Here is a 27,922-nt window from a genome sequence, read left to right as displayed (position 1 = left end):
GACGAACATTGATGAAGCCACTATATTCGCCTCAAAGATGCCATGTAAATACATGTAGTTAAATTTTATTGCTTAAAAATCATATATCGTATACTGCAATAGTTTTCACTTAATAAAATTCACTTGCGATGATTAAAACAGGCCTTTTTTATCCATTCACGTTCACTTCTTGTACTTCTTGTAATCATCAGAACTCAGAGACTCACCAAACTCGTATAATTCAATATAAAGCTTTGGACCAACTAACCCAAAACGACTGCTTACCACAAGAAAGGTTGGACAATTATCTCAAAATCTTCAATCCTGTATTTGCCAACAGAAATGTTATTATTACTAAAATCATCAGATTTGGATACGCTAACGGAATGATGGATACTAGGTATGATAGGATCACCAGACCTGGTAATAGAACAGTTGGTATTATTGAAAAACCCACGAAACTTGTTTATAGTATATACTGTAACGGGATGGTAGAAATAATGACAGACCAGATCGGGATTCGAACCCAGACCCCCCTGAATCTCTAGTCCTGTGTTTTTCGAACTGAGCTATCTGGCACCTGTATTCGAATCGGTCTGACCGTCATGATACCAACAGAAACGTTAGTACGGTACTCAAGAAATACCGTACCTATACATGTGCACACCAAAATGAATGGTTCATCAGAAACAATTTTAGTGTTTTTTAAAAAAGCTTTAGAATAAGTTCTAAACAGCAATAAGTGAGTTATCAAAATAATTTAATTCTTATTTTTATATGTGCCGTAAACCCTTGTGCCTGAAATTGAGAAATGCGTACCACGTGCTTGTTAGTTGAGAGTTTTGTTTTTGGTTTTTGCTTGTGAAGATTTTTTAGATGAGTCTGGTCCCCGCTTTCAAAAACGATGCTACGTGCTTGACCAGTGAAATAAATGTAAATTTTCACATCATGTGTTTTCTACCAATCACAAAGGAGAGGAAGTGCACAACCTGGATACTGTAAATTATTTCGACTCTTTTTACGTCTTCCGTAAGATGGGTTCTACTACTCAGGGAATTGCAAGACGTACGTATACTGTACAGGTTAAATGGTGAATACTATTCACATATTTGATTTACCTTAAAGTCCAATAGAAATATAAATCATACACATCTCACAGAATCACCAACTGAGCTGCATGATTGTACAAAAATGGAGCGGTAGGTACCTTTATATACACTCGTTTAAACCAAAGTGAGTACAACTCACGGAATCTCAAAGCATGCCCACCAATAAAGGTACGTGTACTTTTACAAGAATTATACTGACCACAAGAAGGCATTTCTTACTTAAAAAAATCAGAAATATATTCTGGATGATACATGTTTACTTCTCACACCGGTACATACATAATGGTGAGTTCTACTCACGATAGCAACAGGACCTTTATTTACCAATAAAGAACAAATCAACGAATCAATGCTGAAATTCGGTGATGTTTACATTTATTTCAGTCAAAACATTTTCATTCATTAAGAATAATCTCATGTTCGTGACAAGTATGAATGATTAATCCCTGTCACCGCGTGTAGCTTCTGGTCCAGAGGAATGGTTCCTGTTGAACAATACGGCCATTCATCAACATGTCTGCCGTAAATGAATATCGAGTTGACATGCGCGAAAGGCGAACGGAAGTGGTATCAGTCCCGTCATTGAACGCCCCTCTCTCCTTGCCTGAAAGATTCAAGACCATGGTTGAAAATATCGATGACAGTTCAAATGCTTTAATTAATCATCCAGCCTTTGTTATGTTTTGAAAATATGACAATTTTTAAAAAAATACAGAACCAATATTTATCTTTTTTGTCCTATTTTAAGGTCATTTCACTATCTTTTTATTTAGGATTTCTAATCACACCATTTAACTTGCTACAACAAAGTGAACTGAAAATTATCTTAGTCTTTCATTAAAATGTCCATTTACTTTATCAATACCCACACACAGTTGGAACCAACATATTAGCATCGATCTTCAATTTAACCAGTTGTTTCATATAGCAATTTATACACTTCAATAAACTTAACTCGACGAAATTGATTGTTAATCTATTTTAGATTTTCTACGAAGCGTCCGTTGTTTACGAGAATTCAACTCCTAAATACTGATTAGATGTACTCTCTTTTGTCGTGGCAAAAAGGTCTAAATACAAAAAGGTAGATAGTTTCACATGATTTCTCCAATGAACAAGTCGTTAAAGTCAAATATGTGCAAAATTTGCGAATCATGAACTGCAACAATTACACGATTGTAAGACCACCTTTAGCAAAATGAATTATTAGTATGCTAAGTACCTTTGTAATTTTCTAATTTTTACTGGGCGACATCACATTTCAAAGGAATACAGTGTAACAAACATAAATCAAATCAGACGTGAAGATGTTAATTAGAATTCATGAAATACGGGTACCGATTCAAACCGATTTCTTAACACGAATTAACACTTGCTACATGCAATTGTTACTTCTTTGTTTTCAAATTGGTGCTGTGGAATATGTAAGAAAGTATACAAACAATTATTGAATAGAATAAAAATCCAACTAACTGAAGTATGTCTAGTTAAACATTTTTTTAAAAATCAGTCATCTGAAGATATGTTTCATTATATGTGTGTGTGAGTAAATACTTGTGATTACTCTTTGGGCTTCCCATAAAACGCCATAAAACGCCAATTGAAATTACCCCGTCTTTTACTTATTTTTTTTTAAGTTTACTGAAAGTTCTAAGTTTGTCAGATTTGAAAAATTGTATAAATTGACGAAAAATGACACGATGACAAAGAGATTTACATTTCATGCCAAAAACAAGCCAGCTCTGCGAACATGCATGCAAACTGAAAATCAAATGATGGTCCACAAAGCTCTACTTAGGTACTTTGTACTTCATTACTTTAAAGCCAAAGAAATGTCAAAGTATAAGTTTATGTGCCTCTGTCACAAAATCTTGTATAATACTACATTGGGTTGAAAGAAAAAACTAGTACTGCTCTTATAACTGTTTTATGAAATAATTATATATTTTTGGATTTTTTTTTACAAAATTGGTTACAATTATACTTTTTACTTATAATTTTTACTTTTTGTTCAGCAATAGGTACCTTGTTTTAGTATCCAAAGAAGTGGACGGTTCACGTTTTGCAAGGTTGTCTGCTGAAAAAAATAAAAATCATAGAAAAGTGTTTATCAGCCCACAGAGATCAGGGTAAAATTCAAACAATATGAATATGCAGCAATCCAATATAATATCATATCATGTCAAGTCAAAAGCACAGCAAACTGGTTTTCAAAACACCTACATGTATGTAAAAAAAAACCACACACACAAAACAAAGATTCAGAATACAGAACTACATGTATAAAAAAGGGATTGGAGTAATTATGAAATTTTACCCTTACAGACGATGTCTCGGAATGCCCGGCGAAATTTGACGGAGAGCATATTGTACACAATGGGATTAATGGCGCTGTTGATGAAGACCATTGTTCGACAGAAGAGCCAGAACCAAGAATCTTTGAACTGGAGCAGGCTGTCTTGGAACGAGTTGTACACTACAACAATTCGGTACGGGAGCCAGAGGGTTCCGAACAGCACCACTATCACTATGAGCATGCGCACAACCTGCGTGAAAAAAACAGCAACAATCCCAAAATAATCAAATGATGCGTTTCCGGTCTGTAAATTAATACTTAAATGATATTGTTCTTTGTAAATGTTAGTATATGTTTTGGTTTTAACTACAAAAGTTTCTATCTGTCTCTTCCATGCTTATAATTTAAAAATTTCCATATTTAAAGAAGATTTCTCGAGCGTATTAATAATATGTTCGGAAGGGGCTTCTGAATAACCAAAATTTAAAATGTTAAACTAAAATGAGATTGTTTACTTCCTTACCGTTAATTTTTTGAAATTAGAATTGGACAAGTTATGTTTCGTAAGTCAAGGCTGAACTTCTTTCAATTTATAAAAGAATGTGTTGCATTCCCGATTGAGGTTCTTTTAAAATAATTCACTGTCAATTAATTGATTCATATTAGGTCAAAATTCAAAATCTGATTTTCTTTCAATGAATTTTTTGGGATGTTTAAAGCATTAAAAAGAAAATTTCAAAAAATTATTCGTAATAAAGATCTGTGAATCTATAATATCAATAATCAAAAAAATTATTACGTATGAAGACCATATATGAATGATAATGCATTTATATATCAATTTATGTGTTATATGTCTCATTCATTGGAACAATATTGGAAGAAACATCTCAGTTTTTTTAAGTTTCCTCTGCTGATCCCATCTTATGATACAGTGTATCCCCGTTTAAAGAGAAGTGTCTTTTAATGTTACTCCAAGGGTTATGACATTCTCATGTCCTTGAAAACGAGCGAGAGGTGCTAACATTTAACGATGTTTGTTCGAGATAAAAGGGAAAAAGATAAAATGGAGAGAGAGAGAAACAAGAATTTAGACGTAAACCGGAACATCGCTCAAGTATGATCGCAAAAATGATATTGATTTATTATTCATGAGTCAACTTATGCGATTACTGTACTACAGCATGCTGAAAAAATTGCGTAATTTTCTCTTTTAGCTAATCAGAGTCGTTGTTAATGTTATTTTTCCCGGTTTGTTCCAAATTAATTGAGGTAATCATACTTCATTAGGTACTGAAGACAATGAAAGTACAGATGAAAAGAAAAAAAACCCCACAGACACAACTATTTACCCCATCTTTCATTCACATTGTCGTAAACATGAAACAATTGGTTCCGACATCGAGTCATAAACTCGTTTCACAAAAAGTATGAAACAAATGCGGTAGATACCATGCATGATAGAGAGAAAAGGTGCATTATTTCGCTGAATTGACGTGCTCCGTGTTGCACTCATTACCTATCCTTGTAACGGAAAATTCTGTCGAGGTTTGGGTGTACTGAATGACAAGATACGACATCTTCATTCATTATCGTCAAAAAAAAAAGTTCACCGATCCTGTATGTAATGAATTTCCCCCTTTGAAAACACAGACTGTGAATTACAACATATACACGAGTCACGTGACCAGTTCCGAGTGTTCGACTGGTACCGTACTTCTAAATTCATTTAGAGATGATTATCGATATCGTTTTCGTCTTTAGTTTAGATAGGATCAATGCCCTGAATTATAATAGTACATAGAGGAAGTTATGCCACTTGGCCAAACGCCGTCTGTTTAAGATAGTGACGGCAAAACGCCAAGCCTGGATACCTTTGAAGCTATACTGTACTGAAGACTTCCAGATAGTTTTCCATGGCTTTTTGTATTTTTTAGGGTTTGGTTATATTTATGGTGTAGATTCAAGTTATTGATGATGCATATCGATGTACGCACTTTGTAACACATGGTTTACATAGCAGATGATTGTAAAACAAGAGTGTTAGATATGAACATTTGACATTGCTGTATGAAATACCCGAAATAAATATATTTTCAATAATTTTGATAAGTTTTATCATATAGTAGTGATTTAAAGTCATTATACAAACTTTGCTTTAACGTTTTTATGTCCATCTCATCTAGCGGCTATAGATAACTGTGATATTTTATTAACCTAAATTCTAGTGTTTCGCGCACCAAAATATGCCCTCTATTCAGAAAATTTACATAGGACTTTCGGTTCAGTAACGCTATTAACCAATTTTTCTTTCAGATTACACAACATACATTGTACAATTGTGCTAGTCTCAATTTAGATTTGAAAAATTTTGGAAGAAAACAGAAGTTATTTACTTGTTCATGTTTTTTCATGTCTCATCCGTTTTTTGTTTTAATTAACTATGAATTTTGAATTATGTTTCACAAAGAAGATGAGTGGATAAGGCGTGTAAAATGCCTATATAAGGACAGATAAGGTACTGAAAAGTTCAATTTCAACATAGCTGATTGTACTCCAAAGTGTCTTTAATCATTAAAACAATGTACATGTGTGTGTGTGTGTGTATATATGATCCTTAAATGTGATCAATACTTGGAATATCTTGATTTAAACTTGCGTATGCGTATCAAAACCTCCAAATAGTGTCATTATTTAGAACTTCAAAGCCTTTTTGTTTATAGCACGAGTTTGTGCTCCATATTTTTGTAATATTCTAAAATAAAGTCTAACGATAAACAAATCGATTTCAATCAAACGTGGAGAGATGACACACTATAGAATGCAGTGGTTAGAGCACCAGAAATTAGGAAACCTTACATAAGTAGGCTTTTTAGGTTGTGGGTTCGATACCACTAAAACTAAAGGCAATGACGGTTTTTCTAATCGTTTGTTAAAATATTCAAACCTTTAGTTAGATATTGTGATTTTGCAAACTTTTATCATAACATTATCAAATAGATTTAATTGGAAAAATTTGAATTGGAAATTGAATTTAATGACTAATCAAAATGGGCGTTTGTGGTATTTCATCCTTCCATCTTCTTTAACACTAAGTAACTAGAAGGATATCATAAGTACGGTAAAAATAACACACCCATCCCCAAACAATCACCCCAGATCACAAACGCTGTAGTCATTAGAATAGAATAATTCTTCTCAAGTATCATTAACAAGGTCTACAGAACATGGTATTGCAAAAGATAAAGAACTTGACTTACTGGCTAAACTCTGTAGAACTGCACAGTATGTTCATCACAAATGTTTTCCATTTATCTTGATTTATTTATCTTTCTTTCTTTTGTTTTTTCCCTTAAGTTTCTTTTTAAATTTTGTTTTTTGTTTGCTTGTTTTATATATATATATATATATATATATATATATATATATATATATATATATATATATATATATATATATATATATATATATATATATATATATATATATATATATATATATATAAAGGGAATCAAGATCGGATGTGTTCCGTGTATAATAAGATTCACATTGGTTGTTAAAACTTATGTTCAAACCATCCAACATTACGAGCGATACTGTGGTTTCATCAGTATTCGTTGAATACCAATTTTCGTGGATTTCGTTGTTAAGTTTATCCATGAAATCAAATGTTCATTGAAGTGCAATTTCTACAAACAATTTGTATTGATGGGGTCATGGGCCACCAATTTACGTATCTTTGAAACTGTGATTTTCGCTTTAATTTAACCACGAAAATTGATACTCTTGAATATAAATGAAACCACAGTATATAAAACATTAATAATAGTAGACGATTCAACGTATTTTGACTAAGTCATGGCAGACCATTTATAAAGCTTTCAAAGCTAACAGTCCTTGACAAACGGAACAATTTGTTTTTAAAAAGGAAAAGCGTATCCTACGAAAGACGAATAGGGCCACTTAAAAAAATATTTTTATCTCGTAATTACGAGAAAAGATCTCGTTATTACGAGTTAATTATCTCGTTATTACGAGAAAAGATCTCGTAATTACGAGAAAAGATCTCGTTATTACGAGTTAATTATCTCGTTACATTGTATTACGAGTTAATTATCTCGTAATTACGAGAAAAGATCTCGTAATTACGAGAAAAGATCTCGTTATTATGAGTTAATTATCTCGTAATTACGAGAAAAGATCTCGTAATTACGAGAAAAGATCTCGTTATTACGAGTTAATTATCTCGTAATTACGAGAAAAGATCTATTTTTGAAATGGCGCGTTTCATTATTCTATTCTTTTTATATATTAAAGTGTATGAACTACTGCAATGTCTATTAATATACACTTACTTAGCATGATCATCGTTTAAAACGCATAATTTGATATAAAATCGGACCAAGCAGTTTTTAAGAAATTTCAGAAGAATTAGCAAAGCAAATTGATTATTAAATTCATTGAATTATATGTCAATAATTAAGAAGGATACGTGTTATTTTTTTTCAGACTCCAAAATGTTAATATAAAATCAATTATTTTCAATATACATGTAGGTTGTGTATGAACATATAAAACAAATTCGGAATTCGGGTAAATCCTGTGTATCCATATCCATGACTGAAACTATATAGTCATTTAAGTTATCTGTAACTAATAAAACTGTGTTTTTACGACTATAGGACTACCTGGTATTTACTTCGGAGTGGGATTATAATATATATAAGTTGAATAGAAAAATTACATAAAGTTCTTTCCTTTTATTAATACCAGATAAAATGTCGAAACCAATCATTTTGATATGTAGAAATTAATGAATAATGATCGTTGTTATTTTTAAATATTGATCAAAATTGAATCAACGTTTCTGGAATGAAAAGATAAACTTAAAGTGTGATCCAGTCAAATTCTTTTTCAGAAACGCACCATTTTATATAGATCTTTTCTCGTAATAACGAGATCTTTTTTCGTAATAACGAGAAACTTATCTCGTAATAACGAGATCTTTTCTCGTAATAACGAGAAAATTATCTCGTAATAACGAGATCTTTTCTCGTAATTACGATATCTTTTCTCGTAATAACGAGATAACTAACTCGTAATAACGAAATCTTTTCTCGTAATAACGAGATAATTAACTCGTAATAACGAGATCTTTACTCGTAATTACGAGATAAAAATATTTTTTTATGTGGCCCTATTCGGCTTTCGTAGTATCCTGTCTTCAACATGCTCTGTGTTTTCATACTTTTACAAGTATAAACAACTCTGCTTTTGACATACATCATGTTGCATGGGAAATATACAATTAATGGCATACCGCTGCAGTTAGATACAATATGTTTATTATTATTTTACATTCATGTATTTTGTTTATTATATAGCTCTCAGTTGTTAAATGTTTGTATGGATTAAAGTTTATCTGTCACATCTTTCTTCCTTTTATTATGTTACGCACATTTTTCTTTTATCTTTGTTTTGATTTTGACAAAATCAGTAAGTAAAGCTTTTAAAGGAAAAACTTTTTGGGGGGAGGGGGGGGGGGGGTATTCTCGATTATGTCGATGAAATAAGCTAGGGTGAAGTATTTTTAGGTTTAAATTGTTTCACACAAAAATTATTCGCCCTATAGATATTATTCTGATTTGAATACACACACACAACAAGAAGTGAATCCGTTGATTTTCAATTAATATGCGCAAGCAGATTGCGCAATGATAAAAGAATTCAGTTATCAAGTATTACAATTTCTGTCCAATAACAAAGGCCATGTAAAATATTATCTTGGAAATTGTTCTATTTGCTGCCTATCAATCAATGCATTATTTGATCGCCGCTTCGTCTAAATGGCACCAATGACTTAAATTGCGGAAGCTCACCGTTTACAATAAACATGCCTTATCTCAACACGAATTCCCCCCTCTATCTTCATTTGCAACGCAAAGATACTTGAACGGAACAAGTGGTTGATATTCCAGTAGCGGCTATTGAAACAGCATGAAATATTACGGTGCATGTAAATATCACTGTAAACGAAATTACATGTCAAAACCAAATGCATTTGTAATGTAACAGTTAGTAGTAGACACAGCCTCCGGAAGACAAAATATTATGTTTGGCAATACTGCATGAATAGTAAGCAAAGCTGCAGGCCAGTCAAATTGTTACTAGTATCGATATTGAGTGTACTGATACATCACGTCAGTCACGACGTCAACCCAAAGCACTACAAACCCTTTATCTTTCAACTCGTCTCATAGTACTAATTCACAAAGGAATCCACTTACTATCTCGGCAAATAGGGCATACAAGCATTTACCCATCAGATCTGCCTTTAACATTTAAGTATTGTATATTTTGCCATACACTAGTATTACAATGTACATGTAAGTAAAGAAAACATACGAATAGTTTAGCTTTAAAATAAGAACATATTCCTTCATCTTTATACCGAGCTCTTCGTTAAAAGGAGGTAAAAATAGCCTAAAATGGCCACGGCCATCGAGCGCTCTTAAACAATAAAATGCTTTATTTTGTTGGTTCATGCGGGTATGAAGGTATCGAGCATTGCAGAAGCGACTTACGCCATTTTTTTCAATGCTCGCTAACTTCATCACCAGCATACATAAATCGCCAAAGAAAGCCTTTTATTGTATATATTTATATCTGTTTCAAAAAATTGATTGCATTAATCATATAGTGTAGGTAAAAGTAACTCAATTACTGTTAGTGTACATCAATACGATTAATTGAATTGATTTGGCGTCATTTCCTTCAGTCTGTTTTTTTTAGGTTGCTGTTCAAATGTTTCAATCGATCGATAAACTAGTTGGATCTGGATTGTGTTTATCAAAGCCCTGAAAGTTTTTGATAGAGAATGTATGAATCACAATCTGTTTTCTTCAGAAATATACAAGAAAATACACAGTAGATGTAAAAACAGAACTATGAAAACGGACCAACGGACCAATCCCTTTGCTTTACAAAAGCATGTACTTCTATCGGTACAAAATTTTCTTTGACATCCATCAACGGCAGCTTCGAACTTTACCTGACCCCCCCCCCCCCCCACACACACACGCAGAAAAATTGGATAGAGATATTACTGGTCGTCAGTGGGTGTAGCTGAGTTTATACTGTACCGTTATTGTGTAATCATTAGAATTGATGGTCGCTATATTTTCGTCAGTGCCCCTTCCCCTAGACGAAAAACCATTTAGAGGGAGTTATCTTTCATACTAAAACTTAAAACTGACGCCACGAAAATATATATCCACGAATAATTGGCCCCCACGAATTCAAATGATTCCACAGTATTGTTCCTTGTTATCCCTGATTCTATTAGCCGACGTATATATTGACAACCGTAACTACTCGGCCATTTCCGTCACCGTAAATAATGGTAACGGGAAAGGGCGAGAGTGATCAGAATGACTTAATTGACTGAATCACAAGAGATCAGAAACGATTCTGTAAAGAGCATTACAAGAGTTCTTGTCTCACTATATACCTCAATTATTCCTTTGTGAATCTCACAGTTACAAGTTACAGCGTTACAATAACTCAATCAGTGATGTGATAAATTGTGATTATTACAAAAACTATCGAAGCCACTAAAGGCTTTGAAGCGACTGGACCATTGTGTATCATTATAGTAATGGGAAATAAAACAGTATCAATCTACGACTTAAAGAATAAAAACCTGTACTAGATTTTTCCCAGTTCAGTTCTGCCTATGACGATTTACACGTAAATAGAGAAACCAAAGAGATAAATGTCAATTTGTTCCCCATGGTTTCAAACTCTAGTGAACTTCAAACACGACTGATTAAATGCATGTGACATTAACAATAAAAGCAGCCCGGCTACTGGAGGTAATTAACAATGCACGACAAACGGAATAGGTTCATAAGAATCGCGTGCTTACATTAAATCTATGTAATTGCTTAAAGAACATTAGTTTTGTGACTATATTTCTTGTTTTTACGAAATAATAAGCTATCGTAATTCCCCATCTACAGTCCTATAGCTACAGGCTGGTGTTTTGGAACTACAAACAAGGATGTCTCTTGATATTAGCGGCGGTTCTATATTGCCCGTAAAAAATGTTACGTTATGACATAGTCTCTCGTGACAAAGAATTATATATGAATAATTTGTCAGCGTCCTAATGCTTTTCCGGATTATGCTTTCGTGTAAATTTAGGTTATAGTTTTCATGGCGGAAAGCTTTATGTGAATTTGTAAATCCCGCGTTCTCGTTTGATCATTTCTTTTGCAGAGAATCTACACAAGGTAATAAAAGCAGTGATTGGTATTGTTAGAAGGAATGTCAGAGATCCTAGAGCCAGCGATAGAGGGCTCCTCTTTACTTATCTCTCACGAATGCCTACGCATGGAATTAGTCCCTGTACCATTATATGATACAAACCCATTTTCCGATAGGAATTTGAATTGTACGTATTTTCTACTGAATCTCAAACATCAAAACGTTAATGTTACTACATACTTCCTACTTATAATTATAAATCAAAGTACTGAAGTACTGACGGGAGTTGATTTTATCGATTATCATTTATTTTAAAATCAACTTATCTTGCGTGGCAATTAGTTTCTAGTCTGTATTTAAATTACGCACATTTTTCTAATATGAATTTTAATTAGACTTTTCAGACAAGAATTTAGAGAAACCCCGTATAAATCATGTTGTGTAATATTTTAAGATAGATTTCAAACTATGTATTAGTAATCGAAACAATTCTAAAAATTGTGTGGATCCAAGCACTATTGATATTGAACCCCAGTCTCGTTCAACCAGACGCTCAGCTGTCTCCGTTAATCTCCGACAAGCAAAAGAGCCTCTCTGTTTGTCGGAGACGAGCGTCTGGTTGAACGAGACTATATTAAACTCTGGCGTAGGAATACTTGAGACTACATAAATATCTAAATTGTTCGTATTATATAAAATCTTACTATTTTCAAAGTGTTTATAGATAAGTTTCCTTGAAAACAATGCTTCAGCATACATTACGTCGAATTTTTCTATTATATTCAAGAACTAAGACTTGTCAGCGGTGATGATTTGTGCTTAGGTCCAAACACTGTTTCACTTTCAGTTTGCAAGAGTGACTGCATTAGAGAGTTGATTAAAATCAACTCCCAAAAAAACAGTTTGAGAACAAAGAAATTCATTTGTTTTGTGTGCTTTAGAAAGAAAAAAATATTCATAATTCAAGAATATTAATTACACATGTTATTGTTTCTTCATTCTATTTCCAGTCTAGATGACTGTATAGTAACGCAATGCGCACATCTACATTTCATGTCCTTGACATTTGATCTTCTACATACGGAACTTAACCTCAAGATCCCCTTAAGAACTGAAATTTCTCAAATTTACATTGTAAATTTACCAGAATTATGTCTCGGAACCCCCTCCCGGCAAACTCAAATATCAATCAGATCCTCCTTGGAAAAAAATTCTGGATCTGCGCTTGTTCTAACTAAAACAAATGGACTGGTGATATACAATGCGGTGAAAAGTATATTTGGTGCAAACTCAAAAGAAATGCAACTGACTGAAATAAGTTTTAATAATCCGATATTAATCGAGACCTTTCCTATAAATTCACGGTGCCACGATATTTCCACGTAAATTCTGACAAATGAGACCGATGTTGTGTAAGCGTCTTAGTCCGCTTTTATTATTCGACATTCATGTACTTTGAGTCATTATAATTTATACGCATAAAATGTTGGTCACATTGGCAGAAAAAAAGGACTGAATATTAAAATTAGTCACACACACTCCGATCAAGTAATATTGGCTATTTTCACACATTTATCGCCACACATTTAATTTACATATACAATAAATTTGAAATTTAACCAATCTTAAGTGCAACAGTTCCCTGTGATATGTCCTTGACATTTACCTATCATCTTCTTTGTATGACATGAAACATGTGGCACGCAAATCCCAATTTAGCTGAAATATACGACGCAGATGTTTCTTTTAATGTACAGTCAAAATCTTAGTCATGCACTAAAGAAAGAAATATCAAACATTTAAAATGTTCCAATTCAAGATTAGTCATTTTTTGTGTGGGGTAAGTATGTAGACAACTTCCTGGAAACATTCAAAATATCGAGCTGATTCCAGCTGCTGTCATTATTTGTGACGCAGGCGTCGAGCTCGCTGTCTCTGAAAGACAATGTTTGGGAGATTACTGGAGATCGGAACCTCTTGGGTGTTCGTAAAAAAAAACCCCAGAAAAAAACCCAGAGGAAACAAAGAAAAAAAACCACTTTCACATTTTCCCTTGTTCCATGTCAACGAAATATTTTTCCATCAGTATCACACGCCTTGAAAAATGTCTTTGTTTTTGTTGATATCTCATATGCTAGAAGGCTACTAAGTGCCATTTCTTCCAAAATAAAAAAACACCCTTCAAATTGCCGACTAAACTAAAACAAAAATACACCAAAGACAAAAAAATATCTGCATCAAAGAATATCTGCACTTTCGAAGTGTGACAATATCAAAAGAACTAAAAGCCGTAAATCGTAAGAGCAGTTATAGTTAAGAACAGACTGTTAAACTAAAGTTCATGTATCTTCAACCATGCTGTATTTTCAGTGGTTTGAACGTTTGATTCACGTGACAGTACAAATACATATGTTCTATGTTAATTTTTAAAGGTTTAGTCATGCATAAGTAAACCCTCTTCAAGCGATAAAATGATTAAATTTCCTTTATACTTTTAATAATTGTAACAAACTTAAAAAATGTCTTTTAAAAAAATGCATTTGTAGGAGTGAAAGTTGTTATTTTTCTTTGTCTTTCCAAAAATCTGTAACGAAAGTTCACTCTTTTCTAGGTTCTCTTGAATGTCCTTAACAATTTAATAATTAAGATTAATAGAACGATTGCATTGCATGTTGCAATTTTCAGATAATCTGTATGCGACATTCATGTGCTTTTTGATCATTTTTCAGTCATCTGTATTGTTGTTTTGAAGTCAATTTCAAGTGATTACGGATTTTATCGTTTGTTTGTTCGCCAACATGATACTATATTCTGCTTCCCAGGGTCAAAATTTTAATTTTCAAATCATTACAAATTTTTTGCAGGTTCAACAAATCTAAGATAAAAGGTTGTTACAAAAATATAAGTCTTTATTAATCAAACTGAGACGGAAAAAAGAAATTAGATGAGTTATGTTTGACTGAGCTTGTGGCTAATAACGCAGTCAGTCTGAATGCAAAACAAGCACGCCATATTCCCATTGCCGTGATAAACTATCATCATTTATGCTCTTAGGGACGGTCGCCATTATTGCAGTTGTTCATAAATTCTTGACTAGAATATAGATTAAAGATGCCAATGGTTTTACATCACTTATCCATTATTGTGTTATTTCTATCTGAAAATTCGAGTTATTTATGTTCATTTGCAAAAGTGTTGTCTTCACTCAAATTGAAGATTTTATGTCTCTGTTGAGTTAAATATGCCTTTCAGTTAAATGCAATTGCGCATAAACTAAAATATGGATTACGGTTTTGGCTAAAGCAAACTCGACTCTATACCCATATACGTATAACACATGCTTATACTCCCGTAGCCGTAGCAAGCATAAAACTCTCATAACCTTGTTACTCACTGAAACAACTCCCACCTTAACTATCAAGTCGGTTGCAATTACAACGGCAACTAATTGCTTTAAACAATATAATTCATATTCCTGTTGTTTGAATTTGTATTAATTACGTACTCAACGTATATTTTTCTTTTCCTCTTTTCCCTACCCTTGTACATTTGTTTTAGATAGCACTACGACATATTTTCAATAAATCAAATAATAATTTCAATCCCAAGAACATTATTACAATCTAATGTCTTTCATCTGACGATGAGATTTATTCAACAAATTTTTTTTGGTTAAATGACTTAAATTTAGTCCTTAATTTGTTCATCATTAATCAGATTAGTCAAGACCATATTTAAGACCTTGACTCTGGAGACAGGTTATTTCAACCAAATTTCCTCTTCATTTTATTACAGTTAATTGCATTGCAATCTCTCTGGAACCTGCACTATACGACTAATCAATCAAATGTGTCAGTAGCTAGAAGACAAAAGCTGCTTTTAAAAGATACCAGTTTCATTATATTTTTAATTTCGTGTATGATCTATCACTACTTTTATCTAATGGCATATACACAATGTACGTGCGGTGGTGAACCGGTGCACTACGTTAGAAATATCCTTATTTTATTTCAAAAACGGCTGTTGTATATTGTTTCTCAAATTTATTCAAAGTATACAACGATATTCATTTCCACGAAATCAATCTCTGAAATTCAGTTTTAAAATATTCTTAATTTAGTGAATAATCTACCACCATTATTGTATACATGTGTATTTTTTTTTTTATTTTTTTAATCATTTGTACCATTCCATACTTCAAATGTTATTACTAATTCTTTTTAAATACACTAAATCAAAATAAGATTAAAATACACTGAATCAAAATAAGATAGTGAGTATGAATATATTGTTATTAAAATATGCACATGTATAGTAATTATAACAATAACCATGTCGCCCATATTTCCGCGGTCGACACCAAAGCATATACTTCTTCATTTTAATGCGTTCTTGCAACACCTTAAAATGAGAAATATATGTACAGGTTTATGAAATTCAAGATATAAATTCTTTTAATGATGCTTCATAACAATATCTTTGTTTCATAGCGTGGACCGGGGCTTATATTTTGGTAAACACAGTCAAACATCATGATTAAATAACTATTTTCTATGAAATATGAAGGATAAAAGTAAAAAATCTCGGAGTTTTGTCCATTTTTGACTAATGAAATATATGAAAAATAATGAAATTTTGACCTCCTCTTTAAAATGATATCAAATTGAATATGGGTACCGGGGTTACTTTTCATGTGATTAAATATAGAATGTCAAAATATTGTTTTATTTTCCACATAATTCCTTTAAAGTCGTGAAATACGGGAAAAGATTCATCCAATCAATTATGACGTCATAATTGTTCTAGCACCTAGAAGACACTCTGGAATTATTTACTAGATCTTGACCTTGTAAAAACCCAATCGTGTTTTGAACTTGCGATTTGACGCTTTAACACATTTAGCAAAGCTGACGTCAAAAGTGTGAAAGTAAAAAGTATAAGATTACAGTTCTTAGTAATTTGATTATTTCGAAAGAAAGTACTAAGCACGTTACAATATGGAAGTGTCCAATGCCTGTCCAGTCAGCTCCCGAGACACCTCAGCTTTAAAGGCAGAGGAGTCTCGGGGAGCTGACTAATGCATGTCTATCTTAAATCCTGTAAACATGTTTTGGTGTCATATTCTTCATCGTCCCTCTTGTTGTTGATTTAACGTTACCTCTCTCTTTGAAGACTTCCGATATTTGTATTGGAAAATCCAAGTTTTTTTTTTTTGTTTTTTTTTTTACAAAATTTTATCTGTTTTGTTTCTCCTCATTTATTAAAGAGTTGATATTATTGCTTCAGACAATATTCGTTTTATTTTATTATCCGTTTCAGTTTAATTAATAATTCATGTATAATGTGACTGGTGACACCAAGTTTATAGCATCTAACCTCTCGTAGATAAATATCGCAAACAACTTTGATATCCCATGGTTCAGGGTTTCTGCTTTGGTTCTTTGTTTTTATGTAAAATGTCAATCTTGTTTTATCCCATATCTAAGTATTTGTTGAACTTTAAGTGTATTTGAATGTGATTGTCCATAAAAAGATACGGTGATATAATAGCTATTACCATTTAAACGATTACTCATTAAAGAGTTATGGGATTCGTTAACCTTTGGATCTTAAAAAGAAACAATTACATTAAATTATACTTCAGAAGCGTTGTTAATACCAGAATCTGACGAATGTGCTTCCTTTTATCGAAAAAAATATACTGTGTTGAACGTACTTCCAACAAATTTTAAGTCAGTCCAAAGCAAGCGAAAGTGTTTGTGCAACGTAAATTACAACTTTTCAACACGTAAAGAACCTTAGTTTCCAGGTCTTTCAGACCGGGGTCTATAGACCTCTCTCTCTCTCTCTCTCTCTCTCTCTCTCTCTCTCTCTCTCTCTCTCTCTCTCTCTCTCACACACACACACACACACACACACATACACACACACACATGTATAAATAGTTCTGATCTTTAGAGGGGATAACAGAATAACTAAGCAATATCTGCTATTCATCAAGATTTAAAATAGGAAAAAAACTCAACTGAAATCAAATGTTGTGCAGTTGTTGCAGAGTTGCATTGCAGAAGAAAGCATGTTTGCTATGAATAAACAATTGACCTTTGAAATAAAAGAGTATGCAACTCAGTTTGGAACCAATTCGGTAACATATTTCGGTTTAAATCACATCTGTTTTCTCAAAAAAAGTTGGCTTCGTTGTATCTCAGTCTGTTTCTATCCTTATCACATAAGCAAAACCTTAACAAATTGGTTTCCATCTTCTGTAACTCAATTACATGCTAGTTCAGTTCCAGCAGATTCTCAGATTTTATCGGAGCTTTAGATTAAGGTTAGATGTTAAGTAGGAAAATGTTCAGCACAAAAGAAATTGTTGGTTTTGATTTCATTTATGTCCCCTTTGTTTCTTTTTTTTCAGCAATAAAATAACCATTTATTTCATCAAAGACTTTCCTGCGTGTATGATTTTTTTCTCTTCTTTGGTGTTTTTTTTAAACTTTTGTGCAAATTCGTCTTATGTCAAATACTTTTCTAATTATTTACATGTGAATCGTACTTTTGAGTCTTGCAACGGAAACGACTTAGACAAACCATTTAAAAATCAACGTCTTTCAAAAAAAAATTCATTTGTAAAATATCTAGTAGATTGTTTACTGTGTCCTAAACAATTTCATTCATTCTGAGTAGGTGGCACTAGACCGGAAGTCAATTCATGATTGATTCTAGGCAAACCAAAAGTACGAAAATATATCAACGTCGTAAGTTTCAGAAGGATTTGTAAAGCTGAAGCATTTTATGTAAAACTGAAGCAGTTTTACGTCAGAATCCAACTGAAGTGTAATAGATAACGGTGGATTGTCAGCTGACTTCTGTTTTACCAGATAATCATTTCACACTTGGAATTACATGTAGCCACTGAGCTGCTAAATGTGAGCGTTTTCAGTAAGGAAGCCATTTCTGGAAATGGAATCCGAAATCTCAACGACGCTTACGTCTTCTTGCATATTTGAATTCCCAATAAAAGCCTTTAATGATTTTAAACAAGATTTTGAGTTTTTTAAAAAAATATTCTTGACAGCTTTTTTAACTCAAGCGATTTTACTAGATTGTATTTTTTTTTCTATTCGTTTGTCTATTTTCAAAAAAAGTTTGAACACATTCAAAAGTCTTTTAAACCAATATCAATTACATTTATATAGGCAAAAAATTAATATAAATGAGCTGATAAATCTTAATACCAACAACCAGAAACAAAAGCAAAGAAAACACCCAACCAATAAATACACATAGTTTACGTTATATGCATAATAGGTAATATCATTAAGTAAATTTAAAAGATGGTAATTATATAAACCATCAAACGAATTTTTAAAAAAATCATACTCTTTCCATTTTTAACCTTTTCAGAGAAAGTAGTACTGTCACTTTATAAAATTATCTCATATTTTTTTTATTGTACCGAAGGAATATCATGTAATTATATTATTATTTGTTTGATTGTGAACGAACGATAACTCAACACATGGTTTCGACACCAACAGTAAATATTTAAACACCATTAGACAGTACAATGTATGAGATATTTTTGCAATTTTTAATCAAAATATGAAACACCTGATACATGAAAGTAAACAATATCACCGAAGATAACGCTAAATGTTTTTTTTGCAACTTCCAAACCATTGCATCTGAGATTTAATCAAGGTAATTTGTGGTGTTTATTCCGTTGGTAATTTTTTTCCAACATGCTGTTATTCAATTACGGCGATAGGTTATTGGATCTTTTAATTACCTTTAATTATGGAGAGCAGAATTTTGTGTGTTACGTAAGATAAAAAATGGATATTGCAGAGACAAATGAATTGTTTAATTGCTGTTAACTATTGTTAAAATAAATCATCAAAACTGCACAGTCAGTGGGTTTCATCGCACTGATGGAACCAATTTAACAGTGTCAGCAAAATTCTTGGAATATATAAGCCAACATATCCATTGAACTCAAAATTATTTGCTTCCTCAAAATTCATAAACCCACAAAATATATTGAACCTCAAAATAAATTGATGACGAAAATAGCCTTCCTAAGAAGTTATATTAAAACGATCGAATCTATGCATAGAGCAATAAATGCATATTCATCGAACACTCGCCCACGCAAAAACAAAATGACCGCTCAGTACATGCACTGAAATATGTATGTTATATATTCATTGTACTGTAAAGAAGAATTATGTAATAAATACTTAGTGCCTGATAAACACTAACTTTCACCGGAAACAAGTACGTATGGATGGCTAGGTAAGTGGCATGTAAACAAGATGATGGTTAAACATTGTTGCTTTATGTAAAAAAGTAGATAAAATGATAAATATCTAACATGCACTATATTGATGATGAAACATGATAAAATCATAAATAGGGTTTGAAATGCAAAATGAACTTTAAAGAAATCCAATATGGCCATTATCCGCATTTTACAGATTTTATACAGAGATCAGAGAGACAAATACCGCAATTTTTGTACTATATAATCGCTTCACCACCAATGTATATTAAATCTTTCGGATTCCTACGGCAGCCCGTTTGTGTCAGGTATAAAAAGAACTAACGGTATTCGGTATGTCGGAGGCCACTCAAGTATAACCATTCATTTTCTGATATTAATATTGGTTGAACTTTGTGATAAGAACATAAAATAGTACAAATTTCATATCAATAGTATGGTATGGTATGGTATGGTATATTTCAATTGATAGAATGGTAGGGTATGGTATGGTATGGTATGGTAGAACATAGTAGAGTAAAGTATAGTATAGTAGATAGTATAGTATAGTATAGTATAGTATAGTATAGTATAGTATGGTATGGTATGGTATGGTATGGTATGGTATGGTATGGTATAGTATATTTCAATTAATAGTATAGTTTAGTATTTCAATTTTCATATCAATTGAAATGATGCTTTTTTCTTTCAGTTTATAAAGTGGTAACCGGTCAAACTCAATAGTTTTATGAATGTAACTATTTCAAAATTAGCTTACACCAAGCGCAAGCGAATGTCTAGCGATTATCACAGTTTATCCGAGACCGAATCAAAACTTCTATCACGGACCCGATATTTATTTTGTGACTGCCAGATGAATTTTGATAGCCAGTTAAAAATATTCATCATTGCACAAACTGGCTTTATTGCGTCACGTCTCACGTAAACCGTGTAGGCGTGTCATGTCCGTTCTGCACGATAATAAACTTTTTAAACCAATATCTCTTATTAAAATTTCTCATTTGAAAACAATAACAATATTGTATTACTGATGCAGACATACAGCTAGACAATTATTTGAAATTATCTTTTAGTAATTCATAGCGACAACAGTAAAACAAGAAGTTGAAGGGGACAGAAAAAATATTAATGATATTGTTATCTGTATGCACTCGATCTTGAGTTCAACGTTGTCTGGACAAAAGAGTCATGGAAGAAAAGATAATCATTCGGGCCTTGCATGTAATTAATGATAATATTAGGGACCTCAAAAATTCAGTCCCAAAACAAACTTAAAACTGCAATTTAAAGACATTAAGGACGTTTTACAACATTAAGTGGCAATATTAGACTTAAATATAGAACTTTGGTTAAAATAAAATGTCGAGGTCAATCGATACCTCAAAATAGATCAGCCTTTATATAAAAGTCAAATGAGTCTGGACTAATCTTATCCCAGAAGACAACAATCAGTATTCATTTTGCATATCAATTTACAATTATTGCTGTTTTGAGGTCAATTCGATGATTAAGCTACTCGAGACATTATTTACTGAGCCGAAAGCGAGGGGATAATTTTAATTCGAGGGTAGCCAATTCATCGTAATGACCTAAAAACCCAACAATAATTGTTTTATTAAATGATTCAGCGACAAATAGATAAAGACATCTCCAATTGAGTGTTATCAAGCAAAGAGAACATCATCATCGTTTAGTTTGATGCCATAGCCGAACACATTGAAAACGCGATATTTCATTGGACGACATTAATAATGATAACCAATCGAAGAATTTTGGAAATTCCCGATCTTTTCTCAGCAAATGGATTTCAATTTATTTATTTTTATATATCTGTCTAAAACTGTGTATATTTGTTGACCAAGTCTTTTCTACGTTCTGTGTGGTCCACGGTTAACAATCGTAATCAATAAAGAGCTGGTAAAACAAAGATCTTGCTTGCAAACACCATTCCCTAGTGTTTCTCAGACACTCTCTCTCTCTCTCTCTCTCTCTCTCTCTCTCTCTCTCTCTCTCTCTCTCTCTCTCTCTCTCTCTCGTACGATAGAAGAAAACATTATTCTCTAAATAGATACACGTACTAAAAAAACTAGATTTTAATATCAATTATATGTAAGAGTCAACGGTTTATATAAAAATCTGACTCCGCGTAGTCACCTATTTCCTTTTTATTTTATACATGGACACACCTAAATGTAAAACCCAAAGAGACACTAAAAGTTGGTTGCTGTGGGTAACCATTGCCATGGTAACCGTGGCTAAAATTGGAAAAGTAGCAAAACTTACCGAATTTGAAGACATATTAGCAGGTTTTGCTCACTAAAATAAACTATCAAAGACATAAACTTACATTTGTCCTATTGTCAATTATTATGCCAAAAAAAAAGAAAATTGATCGAGAAACCAATTCTTTTAAAATGTTATCATGGTAACTAGGCCAAGAAATAGGAAAAACTGAAAAATTGAAGGTGATTTTGATATGATGCAATTTCTGATATTTTAGAACTTTAGATATTTCTTCTGTTGAAACAGGTGAAAATAATCCTATTTTTTTCCTTATTTACCACAGAAAGCTTTGTTATGCAACGGAAAAGTGTTGTTGCTATGGAAATTTCAGATTTTTTCAGGTTACTTTAGAGTTCATGACATACTGGATTTTTGCTTACCAATTGATATAAAATACTTATATTTTATATGTGAATTATACCTATTCAAAAAGACTCAGAGTATTAGAATTTACATTATTTTTCAGCTTTTTACCACAACAACGGTTCTCAATTTTATTTGTAAATTCCTTATTGCACAGTAACAATACTGAAACACTATTAATACTTTTAAAATATGCGTTTCTCCTATCTTGAAAAATTACAATTTTTTCACAATATATTCTACCCTGGAAACCCAAAATTGTTGCCATTATTATTCTCAAATAAGCATAAAATACCATTTTACAGCTTTACCCTCTGTTACCATGGCAACGGACCAACATAACAACAAATAAATGTTGTCAGACTTTTTTGCTCATTAAAACTATTAAGTATAAAGAAAATTCGTAACTATAAGTTCCCACCGAATAATAAATCTTACATATAATTGATCTTATACACTACTTCATTTATCTATGTTTGGTCTGGGAAGGATTACTCACTATAGACTCTACAATTAATGAATATTTTGCAGGGTTTCCGCTCTCTGTATTCAATAACCGCTATTTATTCCGCTTGGGAATCCGAGGATTTCAATTTTTTACACCAAAAATAAACAGAAAGTCTGATGAAAGTTTGTCTCTACGCAAACACCAAAATCATGAATATTTCGACGCGATCTAGTATTTTAGAGCATTCGGCACTATATTCGCTAAAAATATCACCATTGGAGATAATGCTCTGTAATCTGCGAGTGTCCAATCCGTGATTGAACCAAAACCAACCGATGTATTCTAAATTACAAAGCAGAACAACATTCTAGTGGTCAATTTAAATTCTTAATTAACATTTTTCAATTTCCGGTTTTCGAATATCCGCTCTAGCCGCTCTAAAGTATCATTTTTTAATTAAGCAGACTTGTTCCGTCTTCACCAATCAGACTGTAATAAAACGGTAAAACCATCTTCCATGCCTGCACTATAACCTCTTATTTAACATGCTAATTATATCATTTGTCATATTTGTACTCTTGAAAATGATTGTACTGATTGGCAGTGCAAATTCGAAACAAGTTCAATTCTTCGGTGGAAGTCACAAAACCATTACATATTTACATACTTGTATTCAGTATGGAGGTCAATGTCAGATCTGTATCTAGTTCTACGGACTAAGTACACTGTATATGCTGTAACAGAGCAAATATACTCTTTGACATCTGTCGAACCTAATAACAACATCCCAAAGACATAAAAGGTAGCAGAATGCAACGTTGATTTCTGTATGATATTACAAAAAACAACAACAAATCGCACTCAGTCTGGTTTGAAGTTGGGATCTAAAAGCGGACACCGTTGTGTTGATACAGAATGAAGGAGATCAAACAACCTCAAATGCGTCAGGACAATCTAATTTAGCTTATCAGAGACCAAACAGTGTCCTCTTCATGACTTGTATTAATAAAGGCTATTCATTAATATTGGGTTTTTAGAGCCCAGAAACTATTTTATGTGGTGCTATACATTGTTCACAGCATTAAAATACCGTGGTTTCCTCTTAAACAATGTTTCAGGTTTGCTGATGCGTATGGCGGATTTCTGACTCAATGGTCGTTCGCAATCTGAACCATTAAAGCCGTCAGTCCTTGAGTCCACGCACGTCAGTCTAAGAGCTCTGTTGGTTCATCTGACAGTTCTAGAAGTAGACAAGCTGAAACCGCCCGGATAATGATTGTAAACCTACACCGGTTCCATATAAGGCATTGCCTTCCAGAAATCCGTTTTATTATTTGCATTCTGTCACCAATAATGAAAATAATTGCAGCTCAATCACTTACTGGTATTATTAAACCTTTCCTATGACAGGAAAACGTTTTGTAATCTTCCTGAGGTAGGACGTAATTGTCAATGGAAACATATTACTTTCATTGTAATATTGATAAGAAGATTTGCAGTTCGTGCATTTAGTATATAATGTCAAGTTGTTTATCGAGAAATGTATAGATGATACATGTAGATACTAGAACTTGTATTAAGCAGGCGTATTTGGAGTTCCGTGTCACTGCAGTACTAACTGCTATGAGAGTTGAAGCTTATCCTTGATCCTGGCTTATTAGTATATCTTACATGCTTATTTGCCAAAATCTCAAAAGAATTAATGCAAATCCAAAACAAAATTTCAATACTTTTAACACCTATATAACATGCAATTAAAGTAGGAGGATCATAATTGAAGGGGAAGTATATGTGGACAGTACTTTTAAATAATTGTTAAGTTCATACCAAATTTTTAGCAGAAAATGTCTTTTTATATTTCCGGCTTTTTATTAAGAAGCACCATATCGCTCACAGGAATTCAACTCGTTACTTGGACCAAAGACGCCAAAGAACTTTCAAGAAAAAAATCATAGCTTCCATCGTTTTGGTCCATCCCCATTCGCCGATTGTGGTTCCGATTCTCAGCCAATGGGTGATAGCAAGACAAATTAACTTGATAAGCTTGCTTCCTCTTCAGATTTACATGTCATTGCCTCTGCTTTCTTTATTGAAAATTGATTTCAATTACTTAGTACATGCATTTCTACATCTCCCTTTCATCTGAACAACTTAAAAGCTGGTATTCAAAGGATATTTGCACAAAGGTTGGTTAAAATTTGCATCGTGGTTCTAAAAAAGTAGAACATATTTCAAAAAGACAAACAGGCATACTATTTTCAGCTAAAAAAAAAAATAATAATAAAATTCCCGTTTTCGCTGGGCTTTTTTTTTGGTCTTGTTTCTTTTTATTTATACACTTTAAAAATAACTTTTGTAAAACGACATTATGGTCAGCTTCGACACAAAGCTGTCATTCGCAGTACTCATATTATTAGCGTAAAGACGTTTTTTTTTTTTTAAACTACAGCCAAAGATCACATCTATTTCAATTACATAGACCGTTAATTTAAGATACTAGAAGTTCCTGCCATAGGATTTCCACCTCAATGCTTTTCCTTATTTAAAAGATAATTTAATTAAATTTCAATTAGAAAAGGGTATCTAATGGCGACTATTGTATTTATAATGAAATAAGGCTTGGATGAATGGAAAGTAAATTAGAATGTCTGGTGATAAAACATATAGAGTAGGAGCATCGGGTAACAGATAGAAGGCGTCGGCGGAAGGCAATCACAGACAGGAAATTGCTCATCCACAATCCAGCTGTCGTGGTCAGAAAGCTTTGTCGTACAGTTAAGCACAAGGGCGACAGTAGGGGCAAGTTTTATGAGCGCGTGAGATAATTCGAACCGAACAGTAAAATCTCTCTTTGGTTATAACTTTCCTGGCCTTGCTGTTCAAATGAATATGATTGGACAGGTCTAACACCGTTTTTGGACAACTCTAATACTGTTTATCCCGTTATTTTCGCGATGATCCAATATTCGTTTTTGCGATAACTTTTGAACCGTAAAAGATGCATTGCGCAGAAATAATGTCCGATATTGTACGCTATATATTAGAAAATTTCTCAAACAATGACTTGCGCAAATGAAGAATGTTATTTTTTAATTTCAGTTTCGTAAAATTTTGACACACGAAAAAAAATTACGCGTATACTATATTGACAGCAATTTAAATCGTCTTTAGTTACGAATTGCAAGCAAACATAAAGGAATTGGACTGTAAATTATGTTAACAGTCCTCAATTTAATCTCATCAAAATTAGGAACTGAAAACTTCAGATTATTCTGCAAAAAAAAAAAATATCTAGTTCAAAAATCATTGCATTTATTATTGATCCCTCATCATGTAAGTTAAAATATTAAGCATTGTTTTTGATATTATTTTACATGTATATAATTTGTATACTAGTAGTTTATGATAAAGTTTACCGTCATTTTTTTATTAGATGACCATTTTCGACTTAGCTATGTGTTTAATTTCATCATTTTAAAATCAAACAAAGCACAAACATTCAGAAAAACAAGTAGACAACCCCCCCCCCCCCCCAAAAAAAAAACAACAAAAAAACGTGTTTGTAAGTTCTACTGGAAATTCACGAAAACGTGGCTGCATACTGACGTTAAACAGGGAATAAATTTGCTGCATATTGATTAGATCAAAGTATAAAGAATTTACTACTTCGCCCAAAATGGAAAATAAAAAAAAAACAGTAATCGAAATTGGGTTTATGTTAGGAAATCTTATTAACTCTGACTATACAATAGGCGTTATATTCAATGACAAAGATTCAAACCACCAGGAGTTTTATTTGCAGTCTTTTATTAAGTATTGTTCAATCAAATGCTTTCATTATTGGTCTATAAGTATATATCGCTCACGATCATTGCATTCTTTTTTTAATACGTGTAGTTGTGCCCATTGAGTGATACAAAGTAAGTACATTTACAAGGTTGGTTACACGTGGAGCGTACAGAATCTTGGTTTGCTAACTGGGTTATTCAGGGTATTTTGTTTTTTCATTAGAACACCCCTGTCTTATTGTTAATCTATCAAGTTCTCAAGATAAGAAAAAGATCTAGAGAACTCTTAGTTGAGTCGATTATCATTTCATGAAATTTTCATTTCATAAAAGCAACCGGTTTTAGTAATGAAATTGAAATTTATTATAAACAAGTAAATTAAACTATATCAATTGCAAGCATGAGTACGTGTTGTTTTGCCGATTTGTATTTGATTGCAAAGAATGAGTATACTCGATCAAGCGGTTTTTTTTCTTTCTTACGTTGTTAGTGCAAAGGATTGGAAACACGATATCCATTCTATAGTTTCAGGTTTTTAAGAGGATGTGGCTCATCTTAAGAACGAACAAACACTTGACTGTTCATTGATATGAAAACGAGATATCATGCTGAAATGGTTTTCCGGCGTCATAATTAAAAATGCACTGAATTTCAAGTTTATCACTACTGATGTTTCTGTTATACAAGAGAATGAGAAGACTACAGTTGTGTTTCTACACGAGCATCAATCATGCGTAATTGCCTTTGCATTTCCAAAAGTCTTTTGACGAATGTTGCATCATGTGAAGTTTACGTTCGATTTGTTTTCTCGTTTAAAACGTGAAACTCATTAGGTAGTTGGCAAAAAGCTTAGGATTTTTTTTCAATGTGATGAGATTTGTATACATTTGAAACCTCACTAAGATAACAAGGAACTACTAGGGATATTTTAGAAAATTGTTTCATTTTTCACATTTAATTCGTTCATTCTGTCTATATCGCTTGCCATTCAAGAGACAAATTTGAAATTAAAGCGGGGGCGAACGTCAGCTTTTATCCTACGCGCGGAAAACTGACGTTCAGAACAAATGAGCGGTAATAAAAGATTTCCCCGTGGTTCTTTGT

General features: G+C 32.6%; 1 protein-coding gene across 6 annotated transcripts in view; it reads right to left on the bottom strand.

The window, feature by feature from the left end:
- Positions 1 to 1,369: 1,369 nt before the first annotated feature.
- The window catches only part of LOC128187304 (thyrotropin-releasing hormone receptor-like), a 28,203-nt gene continuing 1,650 nt past the window's right edge, over positions 1,370 to 27,922 (bottom strand). The window contains exons 2-4 of one of the 6 annotated variants that reach the window (XM_052857647.1): positions 3,412 to 3,634; positions 3,114 to 3,165; positions 1,526 to 1,692 (exon numbers count right to left, since the gene is read on the bottom strand). In XM_052857647.1, coding sequence (XP_052713607.1) covers positions 1,668 to 1,692; positions 3,114 to 3,165; positions 3,412 to 3,634 — 300 coding nt within the window. In that variant the 3' untranslated portion in view covers positions 1,526 to 1,667. Of the gene's footprint in view, positions 1,693 to 3,113; positions 3,166 to 3,405; positions 3,635 to 27,922 lie in introns of all 6 variants that reach the window. The other 5 variants (XM_052857648.1, XM_052857646.1, XM_052857645.1 and 2 more) reach the window with 5 other exon arrangements.

The sequence above is a fragment of the Crassostrea angulata genome, chromosome 6, assembly GCF_025612915.1.
Source record: "Crassostrea angulata isolate pt1a10 chromosome 6, ASM2561291v2, whole genome shotgun sequence".
NCBI lineage: Eukaryota > Metazoa > Mollusca > Bivalvia > Ostreida > Ostreidae > Magallana > Magallana angulata.
This window is presented reverse-complemented; position numbering and strand designations above follow the sequence as displayed.